We start from the raw sequence: 14,862 nt of genomic DNA, 5'->3' as shown, positions 1-14,862 counted from the left end.
ATAACAATTTTGAAATGTACCTTTGTCCACAATTAATAACTTCCTTAATATGTATCTTGTTTTAGGGTTTTAACCAATGGCCTGATGGCAAAATTTAACATGAAGGGTGGTGGGCCAATCAAGAAGCTGCCTTTTGAGAAGACCAGGCTATTCACAGTCATGAAATAAGAAATAAGTAGGGTGGCTTCCCATTGTTTTGTTTTTTGTTGTTGTTGCTGTTGTTATTTTTAAGGTATCTTTAAGTTTTTAATTTTTTAAATTTTTAATTATTGTAAATCTTGCTCTTGTTTTCCTGTTAAATATTGTATTATTTCATTATATATATTTTTTGTATTGTTTTAAAATGATCCTAATTTGAAGTGTTATATAATTTATATCTTCTATCATTGTTTTTGTTTAGTGTTTTATAAGTTCTAATAATAAATTCTTTACATTTAATCTGTCTGGATGGTTTTCCTTGTATTTGAATAAATAGAATCCTCAATCCATTATTTTTCAGTCTGTTAGATGTATATAGTAGTTGTTCAGTAGCTGTGTCTAACTGATGGCTAAGCTGCATTTGGGTGACGGTTAGACGTCTACTAAATTTTCACTGACAGCCCAAATTTTGCCATGTTTTAGCCTAGATGTTATTTTGGCCTCTATTAGACGTATATATGTAGTCGTTCATTGGACGTCTAATTGATGACTAGGCTATACTTGGGCAATGGCTAGACGTCTACTAAATTTTCACTGACAGCCCAAATTTTGCCGTGTTTTAGCCCAGACGTCAGGTCTACATATAGACGTATATTAGACGTCTTTTAAACTAAAAAATGCTTGCTGGGTTATGTACATTAATGGAGCTTCTCTGAGTACAATGAAGATATTTTTTATGGCTATTTGATCAATTCTGTGATTTAATCTCTTTTCTCATCTTTGCTGAAGGCATATCCTTGCTGAAGGCACTGTCTTTTCGTATATTTAGTCTCTATTGTGTATTTTTTTTTTTTTTTTTTTTTGATGATGCTGCTGTAACGTGTGAATTTCCCAGTTTGGGATCAATAAAGTATACCTATCTATATTTCTATGCTTTCTAAACGATACCTTACTGAAATTCCTTATGTCTTGTACATGCAGATGGATCAAGGACTTTTTACCAGACTCCTTAGTCCTGACTGTCAGCACTGGAGTCCCACAGTGTTGTGTGCTGAGTCCCTTTTCTCTACACGCCTAGGACTGCACACCAACCCGCAGCACAAACCAAATTATGAAGTTTGCAGATAACACAACTGTGGTGGGCCTATAAAATACCATTCACAGGTAGAGAAAATTCACTGTAGTGTGCAATATACTGTGCAACCATTTTATTTTTTGTGCTAGAACAGTCACTTGACAGTCAATGGTTGAATATGTTTTATTTTAAGTTTTTTTACGTTTTTTTTTTTTTTTTTTTTTTAAACCCTGTAGCTTTATTCTACATACCACTGGAGGAGTGAGCGGCAGTAGCCTCACAATGTAGCGAAATTAAAATGTTGGAGTGCCAACTTTCACAGCAGCCTGAGGAGAAAGAAAGCCTAACGCCCCACCAATTTGATGTCATTATTCAAATATCCCGCGTTTTCAAACAAGCGGATTTTTAATTAACAAGTTTCTGTGCTAACCGAGAACTGAGACGAGGTTGAAGCGCTGTGTGGCTTCAGAGTTGTGTCTGACGCTGCTTCAAATTACAGTGCAACTACAGAGAAATAAAATAGCACAAGACACATTTTGATTCACACATTTTAGGTTATGTTAAACAAACGGTGTCCCCTTTTCTTATCATTTTAACTTACATTCTTTACTTATATTTTGAAATTCTATGCGATACGTATGCAGAACTAAGGAGAGCAGCTCTGAAAACGGGAGTGGGCGGCTCTTAAAAGAGCCTTTGTGTTGTTGAGCAGTGTCGGTCCAGTTTAGCCTCCGAAGCCGTAAAGAGTGCGGCCCTGCCTCTTGAGCGCATACACCACGTCCATGGCAGTGACGGTCTTCCTCTTGGCGTGCTCGGTATAGGTGACGGCGTCGCGGATGACGTTCTCCAGAAAAACCTTGAGCACCCCGCGGGTCTCCTCGTAGATGAGCCCGGAGATACGCTTGACTCCACCGCGGCGAGCGAGACGGCGGATGGCGGGCTTGGTGATGCCCTGGATGTTATCACGGAGAACTTTGCGGTGACGCTTGGCGCCTCCTTTCCCGAGCCCTTTACCTCCCTTTCCTCGGCCAGACATCTTGCTTGATTTACTGTTTCCTATGGGGTTGAACAGAAACTGATGAATTTCGAGCGGAGCTTGGGGCTTTAAAGCTGCTGTGCGGACGTAAGTGAAGAAGGAGAGCGCGCGCTGAACTGGGCGGTGCTGAGCTCAGACACCCCCCCCTCACCCCCCCACCCTCTCTCTCCTCCTCCCCAGCAAGCAATAGACATCATTTAAACGCCTCGGCTAGATGTAGCCTTAATTTAGCCCGGCTAAGTGTAACCTACATTTAGCCGACATAATTTTGAAATTGGTCAAACATAGTTTTTGCCAACGCAACTTGCAAAAATGTACAGTATTCAATCAGGTAAGCAAAGTCAACACTGATTGCAACAGTGTTTAGTTTAATTTTTTGACATGTTCTATACATAGCCCCAATTTAGCTCACAATTAGACTGGATATTTGTAGCCGACTTCTAGACAGTACTGTTTCGTTGTAGTTTAAACTGCTGTATACTACGTATACTACTGCATAGTGAAAATTTTCCACTATGCAGTTTTTGAGATTGATAATATCCCATCATGTCTGCAGTGTCAACAATACATAAAAGTGGTCAATACCATTTATTTCATATGGTTTATGTGTAGCCACGATTTAGCCTTGAATTTGACTGGCTACGTGTAGCCTGTTCTTAGCCCATCTGGCGAAATCGAGGCAAGCAGTTGTTTGGATTTCAACGGTCCTGATAGACCGGCTATGTGTATCCCACTTCCAGCCAAAGCACTGTTAAAATTGGTTACATGTAACGTTAGCTTTGGCCACAGGACCCTTCTCGATGTGCATGCCATAATTTCATGTCAGCAACTATGAAAACAAATTTCCATGAAGTGGTCTACTTTTAGCCACGACTTAGCTCTGAATTTAACATAGCAAATCCCATTTTGCAAATTAATATTAACTTATTAATTAATATTTTTGCTGTCACACATATTAATACACACCATTCTGAGTATTTTACTTTTTCAGTTTAAAAGTAACATAATGAAATTACGATTCTCAACCGCTAGAGGGTAGTTGAACTGCGTCAGAGACAGGACGACTGACATCGCGAGACACCGCGATAATAGGCTGGAAGTGTCGGTTGACAAAGAAGGAGAGCCACTTTGTGAGCAGCCCACGCCACGCCTCGCCGCTGCGACGTTGTTATTGCGAGTAAGTGTGTCTTTGTCTCGTCATGTGTTCATTATTTATGTACATTATTTGATATATATGCAGGAACCGTGCTTATATATCGGGAATGTTCGCAGTTTAGACTAAGCCAGTGTACCTTACCTTAACAACACGTGGCTTTTTTTTTTTTTTTTTTTTTTTTAAACCTAACTTATCTAACAGTTAGAAGCGCATGTGCTGGCAATATTCACGCCCATTTCGCATAAAGCAGATGATGGTCATTCAAGTTGCATATGTTTCTGTATTTCCCAAAGTAACTGCAGTGCCTGTTCTTGGCTGAACGGTTACCTCCGCCATAGGTTCTCGACAACCACTCATCCCGAAAACGGCACGGGCGACTCTGCACAAACTCTTACACAATTAAGGGAATTGGTTGGTCTTTTAAATTTATACACTCTCAAAAATGCCGCCTTTATCTGGGAAGCCGTGTTTGGCCAGTAATATCCGCGAAACTATTGTTTCTAGCTTCAGTAAACATTGAACGATGGAAGAGGAAGATGTTTTTCAGAAGTTTTTATTGCGTGCCTACTTTTTCTACGGCCCTAGAAAAAAAACGAAATTCCTTTTTTTTTTTTTTTATTAAGTATACGTTGTTTACATGGATAATAATAATAATAATAATTTTGAAATGTACCTTTGTCCACAATTAATAACTTCCTTAATATGTATCTTGTTTTAGGGTTTTAACCAATGGCCTGATGGCAAAATTTAACATGAAGGGTGGTGGGCCAATCAAGAAGCTGCCTTTTGAGAAGACCAGGCTATTCACAGTCATGAAATAAGAAATAAGTAGGGTGGCTTCCCATTGTTTTGTTTTTTGTTGTTGTTGCTGTTGTTATTTTTAAGGTATCTTTAAGTTTTTAATTTTTAATTATTGTAAATCTTGCTCTTGTTTTCCTGTTAAATATTGTATTATTTCATTATATATATTTTTTGTATTGTTTTAAAATGATCCTAATTTGAAGTGTTATATAATTTATATCTTCTATCATTGTTTTTGTTTAGTGTTTTACAAGTTCTAATAATAAATTCTTTACATTTAATCTGTCTGGATGGTTTTCCTTGTATTTGAATAAATAGAATCCTCAATCCATTATTTTTCAGTCTGTTAGATGTATATAGTAGTTGTTCAGTAGCTGTGTCTAACTGATGGCTAAGCTGCATTTGGGTGACGGTTAGACGTCTACTAAATTTTCACTGACAGCCCAAATTTTGCCATGTTTTAGCCTAGATGTTATTTTGGCCTCTGTTAGACGTATATATGTAGTCGTTCATTGGACGTCTAATTGATGACTAGGCTATACTTGGGCAATGGCTAGACTTCTACTAAATTTTCACTGACAGCCCAAATTTTGCCGTGTTTTAGCCCAGACGTCAGGTCTACATATAGACGTATATTAGACGTCTTTTAAACTAAAAAATGCTTGCTGGGTCCTTGTCCCCCCCTTTTTTTTTTTTTTTTTTAAAGGAGCCATACTTGTAGCAAGTTAGCAGAAGCTACCAGTAATCTCACTTGTTAGGGGCAGGCCAGCCTAAGCTGCGTTACTGTAAACATACACTTGCAAATTCTTGGTAAATATATCTTCAATGTTCATGAAAATAACTGACAAAATTTTGGAGTCATGGTAGATGATGTGTGGCAAATTTCAGAATTGTATCTAAAAAAAAACTTTTTGACAGCATTTTGAATTTTGCTTGGAGTCAATGCAAGAATGGCATTTTTAAAAATCGTTTTTCACTTATGGAGCAAATCAATCATTGTAAAAAACAAATGATCAGCATCTACATGTCTAGATGCAATATGTGTATTTCCCGATTTTTGTCTTAATAATTTAATTTTTGACAGCTGTTTAAAATCTGCCTTTCCATGCATGGATGGCTGCTGTCCTGCACGTCAGTAAGTAGTCAATTTGTGAAGCTACGTATGACATTTCCTCTTGCCAATTAGCTCAGTGAGATAGAGGCCAGTCCTTGGTGTCGAAGATTGTGAGTTTAAGCCTCAGCTTGTGTAACATTTCCATGTGTGAAAACTCACCAAATGTTGCACAAAGGTCCAGCCCCATGCCAGATTTCCTCAGCTGCAAACACAAGCCAGTCATCCTGATGGTGGCGCTACAGCAAGCCTCTAAATTTCAAAACTATTCAATACCGGAAAAAAAACTTTGTACATTTTACACTTAAACATCAGTTTTTCACTGATGGAGCAAATCAGTCATTGTTAAAAACAAATTACCAACATCTCCATGCTGTCTTGATGCAATATGTGTATAAAATTTTCAGATTTCAGATTCATGCCAGAAATTGTGAGTTCAAGCCTCAACTGATGTAAAATGCACATTAGAATGCCACCTTTCTTTTCATCTTCCTATTCTCCACTTGTTGTTCAGAATTGCTTAAAATTGCCCGGCCCCAAACCATTGCTGTGCAGCAGCTATAATTAAAAGAGCTTATTATTGTTGATAATTACATTTAGTTTAGTGTAATGTATGATATTAGATAGATAGATAGATAGATAGATAGATAGATAGATAGATAGATAGATATACTTTATTGATCCCAACCAGGGAAATTCTGGTTATTATGCTGTTGATTGCATTTTACTTTATGTTTTAAAAGGAAAGAAGGAAGGATGGAATACTAAACCATCTGAAAGTTTTGTGCAGAAAAAGGGAGGCAAGTCACACAAACAAATTGGGCAATGTCCCTACCACTTTTCCAGCCTGTGGGCTCCTCCTGAAAGCAGAACTGACAATAAATATATACATGTTAAGTTAAAATTCACAGAAATCTGACATGAAACTGCCACATCAACTTATAGTCTGAAGTTCAACCAGATATTTTGCAGGTTTACTTGAGTTCAGCAAGCGTTGTTCCCCAAAGAATCATCAAAGTGCGAACTGCAGTCTTGTCATGAGAGATGAAACACTGAGTTACCCAGAGGACCTCACTCATTCATTCATTCATTCATTCATTCATTCATTCACTCACTCACTCATTCATTCATTCATTCATTCATTCACTCACTCACTCATTCATTCATTCATTCATTCATTCAACCAATAGTAGCTTTCTCTGCAACACTAGAAATTAATCTTATCACAGATCAGAGCAGCATATCATCTCATATACAGGGAAATATAGGGCAGAAAAGACATGATAATAGTTTGGCAAAAACTGTCATTATCAGATTCAGAGACTAAAACCATACTGGAAATATTGAGGCGGTGAGCAAGGAAGACTTATCTATTTATTTATTTATTTGAGAAGAACAGGACTGACAAAACTCATCTAAATAAGAAAACAACACTCTGAAGATGACAATTAACACCAGAAGATTTCATGCATCATTTTTTGCTAACACTTTTACCACAGACTGAGAAACAAACTTTTTCCTTTCCCTTGCCTATTAAAGTCTCTCTTCTGGTTTGAAGGAAAACTTTCCCCACAAGTCTTTTCCCACAGCAAGCAACATTTTTTTCTCTCTCTCTCTTCTGTTTGGATAAACATATGACGTACCAGGCTGTCTTTGTGTTTCAAAATTTACCGCAGACTGAGCAGCTAAATGGTTTATATTCTTAGTGGATCATCATGTGTCTGTCTAAATCACCTTCCAGTGTAAAAGCCTGACCACAGACTGTGTAGATAAACGCTCTCTGTCCTGTGTGGATTCTCATGTGTGAGTTGAGCTGAGTTGAACTTGTTTAACAATTATACCACAAATAGACAATCGTCATAGTTTCTCTCCTGTATTGGTTCTTACAGAGGATAGATTCCCCACCATATAACATCTGTTTTGACCGAAAAGGATTTCATTCGGTGTGTTTGAAGCTGACAGGGTTCATTGTCTCCATTCTCAGATCTTCTGGGTCTAAGTTCTTGGCTGATTCCTGTTCATCAGCTTCTTTTTCCATCTGTTCAGTGGAGCTGCTGGCCAGAGCCTTTGCCTCTCTGTTCTGCTCAGCTTGGCTTTGATGAGGCTGGGAGGACTGAACTTTCTCTTCATCATCGTCACTTTTCACGGGGACAGGAGTGAAAGGGAACTTTTTGATATCTTGAAGCTGCTCTCCCTCCTGACTGGTCCAGAGTCCTCCTCCTCTTTAATGTGTGGGGCTTTGGCTCCTCCTGATCCAGAAGAGGGGTCCACTCCTGCTGCTCAGGAGGAACTTCTGTCCTCACCAGCAGCTGCTGAGGCACCACTGAAACACACATATACACATTAAGAAAACCACCATGCTTAGGAGTTGACCTGAATGTTAGCTCCCAATTCTTTTGATGAAAGCCTAGGAACAGACCGGAGTCAATCTTCAATTTTCTGATGCAATATTTATTATGGTCACATATAAAGCAAGGCAGCGCTGGTCTCAGAGTGATAGAGCTCTGAAAACATCCTGTTTGAAGCCTCGCAATGGCGAGGTACTGTTGATCAATTGTTAGGTGTCGTCTTGGTCTCATGATGTCAAAATGTGAACAGCATAATGAGGGGGACCTATTAAATGCCAATTCTAATTGAACCAGGAAATTTATTGGTCGATTCATGGATCAAACACCTGTTGTGAATTTTGCCGTTATACTCCTTGTTAGCGAACAGCAACTTGTGCAAAAGGTACTGAAACACTGAACAGGACATGTGCATTCAAAAGTTTACAAAGGGTCACATTAAATTCACCTATAAAGATTATAATGCATTTTAGGTTCATCCTGAAATTTCACCCAAAACCCAAATATCCCTAACTTTTTGTGAGTAGTGTGTGTATATATATATATATATATATATATATATGTGTGTGTGTGTGTGTGTGTATGTATACACACACAATGCATGATATAAACAATGGTTTTCACAACCAATACATTACACACCTTTGTGGGCGTGCACGTGGGCGTACGTGGGCATGCTTGTGCTTGCGCGTGCTTGTGAGTGTGTTGGGGTTCCATGGTGTAATGGTTAGCATTAACTGCGAATATTAAGATTTGAAGCTGTGTCACCCGAATAATCAGAGCTTTCTTTCAGGGCATAACTTTCAACAGGGCAGAGTGGGTTAAATCTACTCATACAGCAGACAGAGAGGTTGTGTGTGTGTGTGTGTGTGTGTGTCTGTGTCTGTGTCTGTGTGTTTGTGTGTGTGTGTGTGCGCGTGCGCTGGGGGTGGGGGTGGGGGGGTGCGCATGCTTTTTTGTGTTTGCGCGTTCTCGTGCTGTGTTGTGGTTCCATGGTGTAATGGTTAGAACTCTGGACTCTGAATTCAGCGATCCCAGTTCAAATGTCGGTGGAACCTGCCTTTAAGTTGCCTTGTGTTGAATTTGAAACTTTGCTGCTACCATGTGACGAATGGCAAGGAAACTGTGGGTAAAGATGATAGTGATGAGAATGATGGAGAGGAAAAGAAGAAAAGAAAAATGATATATATATGTGTGTGTGTGTGTGTGTGTGTGTGTGTGTGTGTGTGTGTGTGTGTGTGTGTATATGCATAATAGAAAATAACACATCGATAATATACTCATTTATGTTCTCTTTTATATTCTCTTTATTATTGTTGTTGTTGTTCCCTGTATGAGCCCCATGTAGGCTACATCAAAGTGTTTTGTCAGTGTAGTGGCTATCTTTAGTTTGCTTTGCTCTTATTTTCTTTCCTGTCACTTTCTTCTGCAGTAACTACACTGTAGGGACGACATGACTCTGCTTTACACGTTGAGTGTGCTCGGTGGCAACGCCAGCGGTAAAACAGCAGTCCACTGGTTGGTTCACTCAGGAGCACCTTTCACAATAAAACTCCACTTCCTATTCCTTTGTTACACATCTACGGAAACCTTACAGAATGGCAATTTATTTATCTTTTTACGTTTTATTTTGAAGTAAGGGCTCCAACAGGAGCAGACGACTTATTTTTCTGAGGCTTGACACCTCCCGGCGGAGGAGGTGTCAGCAGCTGACCAATCAGCTCGCAGATGTATGTCGGCACTGCTAATAAAAGCCGGAGTTTTGTTTGTCAACTCTACAGTTCTTCTCTAGTTTCTGAGGAAGAAGTGATAGTGTCGTTATGGCTAGGACTAAGCAGACCGCTCGTAAATCCACCGGAGGCAAAGCTCCCAGGAAGCAGCTGGCCACCAAGGCTGCCAGGAAGAGCGCCCCGGCTACCGGCGGCGTCAAGAAGCCTCACCGCTACCGGCCCGGCACAGTCGCCCTGAGGGAGATCCGCCGCTACCAGAAGTCCACCGAGCTGCTCATCCGCAAGCTGCCCTTCCAGCGCCTGGTAAGAGAGATCGCCCAGGACTTCAAGACCGACCTGCGCTTCCAGAGCTCGGCTGTCATGGCTCTGCAGGAGGCTAGCGAAGCTTATCTGGTCGGTCTCTTCGAGGATACCAACCTGTGCGCCATCCATGCCAAGAGGGTCACCATCATGCCCAAAGACATCCAGCTGGCCCGCCGCATCCGTGGAGAGAGGGCTTAGACTCTGTCGGGATCTCCCCATAAAAACGGCTCTTTTTAGAGCCACACACTGTTTCGCTAGAGACGCGAATCCTGTCATCTGTCTGTATAATGTCGGTTTCTTCTGTTATACCGACGCTTAAGGTCGAGAAACTTAACAAATACGCACATTGCGCCATCACTGAAATACATACCACGTACATGTCTCGGCTTACCAGAATACTACGCTCAACTGTGGCATGCTGGTACGCTACAGCATAAATTCATGTAATGAATACACCAATTGGCATCACTAATTTCATTTCCTAATGCGAAGTTTATGTTGGCTGTGACGGATCTTTCGTTCTTATTTAAACATTTCAACCACTTTCTCTCAACTATAATCAACACGTGGATGTTTTTGTTTCACTTTCAGAACACAGCTCCGCCATGTTTTAACCGCATGGCATTTTTAACTTAGGGAGGACAGACTGCTGCAGAACAGGGCTCATTTTACTATCTGGAAAGGAGTCAAAGGGCAAAGAAAAGAGACAGTTGCCATGTTAGTAGTTACAGTTTCATTGGAAGGCCTAAAATTACATTTAAAAAGTGTAAGTCTATTGTAAAATAAGCTGGTGGCTCTTGTGTTCTATGCTTGTTGTTCCAGTAGCAGCGCTGCTCACTGCAAACTAATACAGTGGATGTTGCTGATATCTCCAACCGCAACCAGTGTCCTCTCAATTTTCCATTAGCCTTTATTGAGAAATGTATCCATATTAGAGGGAACTGTACTGTACATTTATATATACAATAAACAAAATACAGTAATATCATACAGCAGACTTTTCATCCCCCAACTCTTCACTCAAGCTAATGTTTCAAATCAATACCAGGCATGAGATTTCCCTCAGTATTGATTTGGAACATATAATTCAACTTTTCAACTTTTTTTTTTTTTTTTTTTTGAATTAATGAATGGATGGATGAACAAAGCACTAGCTAAATATACAAAAATAAATAAATAAATATAATATAAATGAATAAAAAAAAAAAAAAGTAAAGTGTGAAATTGCTGGTGTGAATAGCTGCACAAAGTAAATTGCTATAGCAACCAGTGAAGTTTTACACTGATCTTGCTTATTAGACCAGTTAATCCCAGATATCTGTTAACTTTGATTTGACATGTATGGATTTATTATCAACCCTTGCTTTTTTTTTTTTTCCCACAGCCCAAACTTAAGTAACCTAGTTAATAATAGGTTAATAATAGTTCATAATAACTTAATCCATAAACATATTAAGCCTACACAAAACTTAAAAAAAAAAAAAATAAAAAAATCAATATATGGCACCCTATAAAACTATACACTGCATTAAGCGTAAATGTAAGCTGTGCATGTGAATGACATAAATCTACTACTATTAACTACCACTACCAACAATGATTATAATCATTAAAAAAAAAAAACAAAAAAAAAAAACAATGGTCAGTCTGTTAACGTCCATGCTGCTGTGTAGGCCTACTATTTGCAGTGCAGACAGTAATTATTTATTTTTGTCCAAAACAAGCCTGATAACATCAGGATCAAATGCTAGGTAGAAAAACAGAATGACTGACTGAGTATGTCAGCTGATTACAAAATGTGCAATAAACACACGACCCTCCCTCTAATGAAGCATGATATAAATGATTAACTACTGTAGAGTACCATCATTATTTTGTTTATTTGTTTTAGTGAATTCCTCATAAATGAAGTAATGAGTGTCTGTGAGTGTGGATGTGACAACCACAGTAACCATCTCTCCTTGAAGGTCTGCTGAACAGTCGCCACAGGCCACCGCCATCATAAGTGTGTTTGCTGACACCGAAACAGCTTCAGTTTAATACAAAATGATCGGTAGAACATTTGCTTTTTGGGTTTTTTTTCTCTGCATAAACGTGTTGGCCGTCGGGGAAAGTGCTTTTGTTGTGTATCTAATGTACTTTAAAGCATTTTAGAGAGAAATGTGGCCGAGCTGAACCTCCCTCTGCGGTGAATATGTGAGGTTTGGAGCCTCCCAGAAGAAAACGCTGAAACCTTCGGGGCTCTGCGTGACTTCGATATGACGAGACACGAGTCTGCTGTCGGCTCCAGCCGCTATCTGCTTTCAAGATTTCTTCCAGGTGTGTATTTTAGGCGTTTTTGTGTGACGAGAAAACACAAATGACTCAACAATCCGGCTGCACGGGAGAGCGGCGGGCTGGATGAGTCTACACGGTTCTCGTGTTGTGTATAAGTCCCGCCCCCTGGCCTGAGCTCAGCATCAGTCCAGTCAGACTCAGTTTGCTGTGGATCGACCAGACGACAGACAGGAAAATGGCAGAAGTAGCTCCAGCCCCGGCTGCCGCCGCCCCGGCGAAAGCCCCCAAGAAGAAGAGCACCAAACCCAAGAAGACCGGCCCCAGCGTCGGGGAGCTCATCGTGAAAGCCGTGTCCGCCTCCAAGGAGCGCGGCGGCGTCTCTCTGGCCGCTCTCAAGAAGGCTCTGGCCGCTGGGGGCTACGACGTGGACAAGAACAAGGCCCGCGTCAAGATCGCCGTCAAGAAGTTGGTGACGAAAGGTACACTGCTTCAGACAAAGGGCACCGGGGCCTCTGGTTCCTTCAAGCTCAACAAGAAGATCAAGGCAGAAAAACCCAAGAAGAAGCCCGCGGCCAAGAAACCCGCAGCCAAACCCAAGAAGGCCGCAGCCAAGAAACCTAAAGCGGCCGCCAAGCCCAAGAAGGCCGCAGCCAAGAAACCCGCAGCCGCCAAGAAGTCTCCAAAGAAGGTCAAGAAGGCGGCAGCGCCCAAGAAAGCCGCCAAGAGCCCCAAGAAAGCAGCGAAGAAACCTGCTGCGAAAGCGAAGAAGCCCGCCGCTAAAGCCAAGAAGCCCGCGGTGAAGAAGGCCGCTAAGCCCAAAGCCAAGAAGGCAGCCCCCAAGAAGAAGTAAACCTTCATGCAGTACTCCATCAACAAAAGGCTCTTTTAAGAGCCACACACATTTTTCAAAAGAGACAAACTTCTTGCTCTTCATTCTTTCGGAATACATCGCATTACATTAACTAAATCAAAACGTAAGAGTACTATCGCACAGCCGCAGCGGCAATGCAACTCACTTAGGAATTAAATGTAATACATTTACATTTCTCGTATTTTCTACATAATGTTAAATGAACAGACAACTATACAGATCTTAAGTCTTTAAACTTCCACAAAATTATTATCAAAGTTTATGTATCAAACACTTTATGTTTCTTTGTTGATTACCTAAATAGCCCTTTAAATAAAACATAACTCCCTCCCACCCCCATTTATACATCCAGTATTCCTATTAGGCGACAATGGAAAAATATTCAAATCACCATAAAATCTCACTGACTGACCTAATACCGGAAATGAATATTATTTTTTATTGTTTTAATGGCTTTATATTATTTCTAAGTACAGATTTTTGTTATTTATAACCAATGCGTTACAAAGTGTGTACAAGACACTGAAAACATATCATGTCAATTTCATCTTTACCCGGTAGTGCCCATTACATTAGGTACACTCATTAAATATGAAGCAAAAAAAAAAAATGACGTTAATCATTTATTTAGAGACGTTAAACATTGGCTAGGGTCAAATTGACCCCAAACATAATAGGAGGGTTAAGATAAATCACAATAATGTCATGCCCATGATTAGTTGTTCACTTCAATGAAAAAGCAGGAGGGAAAAAATCTATTGCGTTCACATATTTTTTTTTTTTTTTTTTTTTTTTTTCACACTCTGGGTCATGGGAACAACTTCACCAGTCAGGTATAAACGAACAAAGATGGAAAAAGAGAGGGAGGAGGGAGTCACGAAATCTAAATGATAATAATAATAATAAAAGGCAATGGTATGTGTAGATAACGTGGAAAGTGAGTTTAAGGGTTTAAAAGAGCAAAACAGCCAAAAGAACTGAATTTTATTTCAGTGAGGATGACTTTTTTCTCCCCACATTTTTTCTACATGGAAAAGGAAGCGTGATTAGTTGGACCTTCTGCTAACTTGTTCAAGTACACCTCCAAAAAGAAGAAAAAAAAAAAAAAGCGGGGGAGGAGGACTACAGAGTTTGGCACCGCCCAGCGCAGCGCGCGCCCTCCTTCTTCTCTTACGTCCGCACACAGAGCTTAAAAGCAGAAGCGCTCGCTCTGGCTTCACACATTCTCTTGTGTTTTGCTATCTAGTAAGCAGAGAAAAATGTCTGGCCGCGGAAAGGGAGGTAAGGGGCTCGGGAAAGGAGGCGCCAAGCGTCACCGCAAAGTTCTCCGTGATAACATCCAGGGCATCACCAAGCCCGCCATCCGCCGCCTGGCTCGCCGCGGTGGAGTCAAGCGTATCTCCGGGCTCATCTACGAGGAGACTCGCGGGGTGCTCAAGGTTTTCCTGGAGAACGTCATCCGCGATGCCGTCACCTACACAGAGCACGCCAAGAGGAAGACCGTCACTGCCATGGACGTGGTGTATGCGCTCAAGAGACAGGGCCGCACTCTCTACGGCTTCGGAGGCTAAACTGTACAGACACCGCTCAACAACACAAAGGCTCTTTTAAGAGCCGCCCACTTTGATTTTCAGAGCTGCTCTCCTTAGTTCTACATAGATATGATATGCAACTTTAAAACATAAGTGAAATATGTAAATTGATGAGAATATGGGTCACAGTTTGTTTTAAATTATATTCAATGATCCTCATCTTCGCGTAAATGTTCAGTTTTTGAAATATCAAAAGCTGTAGCGACAGCTGTGAATATACTTCAAGGATTAGCTAAGGATTATCCTTCAGCGTACTATAAGATTCGCCCCCAAAACTTAGACAGCTGCGTCTTTCCGTACAGTATGAACCCTGGCGCCCATGTTTCAGGCCATCTGGAACTAGCCTGCTGAATGGTGCATGTTTTGTTCTTAGCAGGACAAATTTGTTAACACATTGTCACTGCCAACATTCATGGCGAGACACTTG

The 14,862-nt window shown here is 40.5% G+C and overlaps 3 protein-coding genes across 4 annotated transcripts; 2 read left to right on the top strand and 1 right to left on the bottom strand.

The window, feature by feature from the left end:
• Positions 1 to 1,406: 1,406 nt before the first annotated feature.
• On the bottom strand, positions 1,407 to 2,278 carry LOC115372042 (histone H4). The gene has a single exon (XM_030069742.1). The coding sequence runs from the start codon at positions 2,247 to 2,249 to the stop codon at positions 1,938 to 1,940; it is 312 nt and encodes a 103-aa protein (XP_029925602.1). The 5' UTR covers positions 2,250 to 2,278; the 3' UTR covers positions 1,407 to 1,937.
• Positions 2,279 to 8,499: 6,221 nt separating this feature from the next.
• Positions 8,500 to 14,472, top strand: LOC115372038 (histone H4). 2 transcript variants are annotated; one of them, XM_030069735.1, is made up of 3 exons: positions 8,500 to 8,512; positions 13,782 to 13,784; positions 14,097 to 14,472. In XM_030069735.1, exon 3 carries the CDS (start codon positions 14,103 to 14,105, stop codon positions 14,412 to 14,414), a length of 312 nt encoding a protein of 103 aa, XP_029925595.1. In that variant the 5' UTR covers positions 8,500 to 8,512; positions 13,782 to 13,784; positions 14,097 to 14,102; the 3' UTR covers positions 14,415 to 14,472. The 2 variants fall into 2 exon arrangements, with proteins under 2 accessions (XP_029925595.1, XP_029925596.1); XM_030069736.1 differs by lacking the exons at positions 8,500 to 8,512; positions 13,782 to 13,784 and adding exons at positions 9,475 to 9,811; positions 11,810 to 11,821 and having other exon boundaries at positions 14,099 to 14,472.
• LOC115372023 (histone H1-like) lies at positions 12,159 to 12,847 on the top strand. Its single transcript, XM_030069718.1, has one exon. The coding sequence runs from the start codon at positions 12,208 to 12,210 to the stop codon at positions 12,820 to 12,822; it is 615 nt and encodes a 204-aa protein (XP_029925578.1). The 5' UTR covers positions 12,159 to 12,207; the 3' UTR covers positions 12,823 to 12,847.
• Positions 14,473 to 14,862: the final 390 nt, after the last annotated feature.

The sequence above is a fragment of the Myripristis murdjan genome, chromosome 14, assembly GCF_902150065.1.
Source record: "Myripristis murdjan chromosome 14, fMyrMur1.1, whole genome shotgun sequence".
NCBI lineage: Eukaryota > Metazoa > Chordata > Actinopteri > Holocentriformes > Holocentridae > Myripristis > Myripristis murdjan.
The sequence above is the reverse complement of the archived record's forward strand: the minus strand, read 5'-3'. Positions and strand labels throughout refer to the sequence as shown.

Excerpts from the sequence above, each read along its gene's own strand:
- LOC115372042 (XM_030069742.1), bottom strand. The coding sequence starts at position 2,249 with ATGTCTGGCCGAGGAAAGGGAGGTAAAGGGCTCGGGAAAGGAGGCGCC.
- LOC115372038 (XM_030069736.1), top strand. The coding sequence starts at position 9,483 with ATGGCTAGGACTAAGCAGACCGCTCGTAAATCCACCGGAGGCAAAGCT.
- LOC115372023 (XM_030069718.1), top strand. The coding sequence starts at position 12,208 with ATGGCAGAAGTAGCTCCAGCCCCGGCTGCCGCCGCCCCGGCGAAAGCC.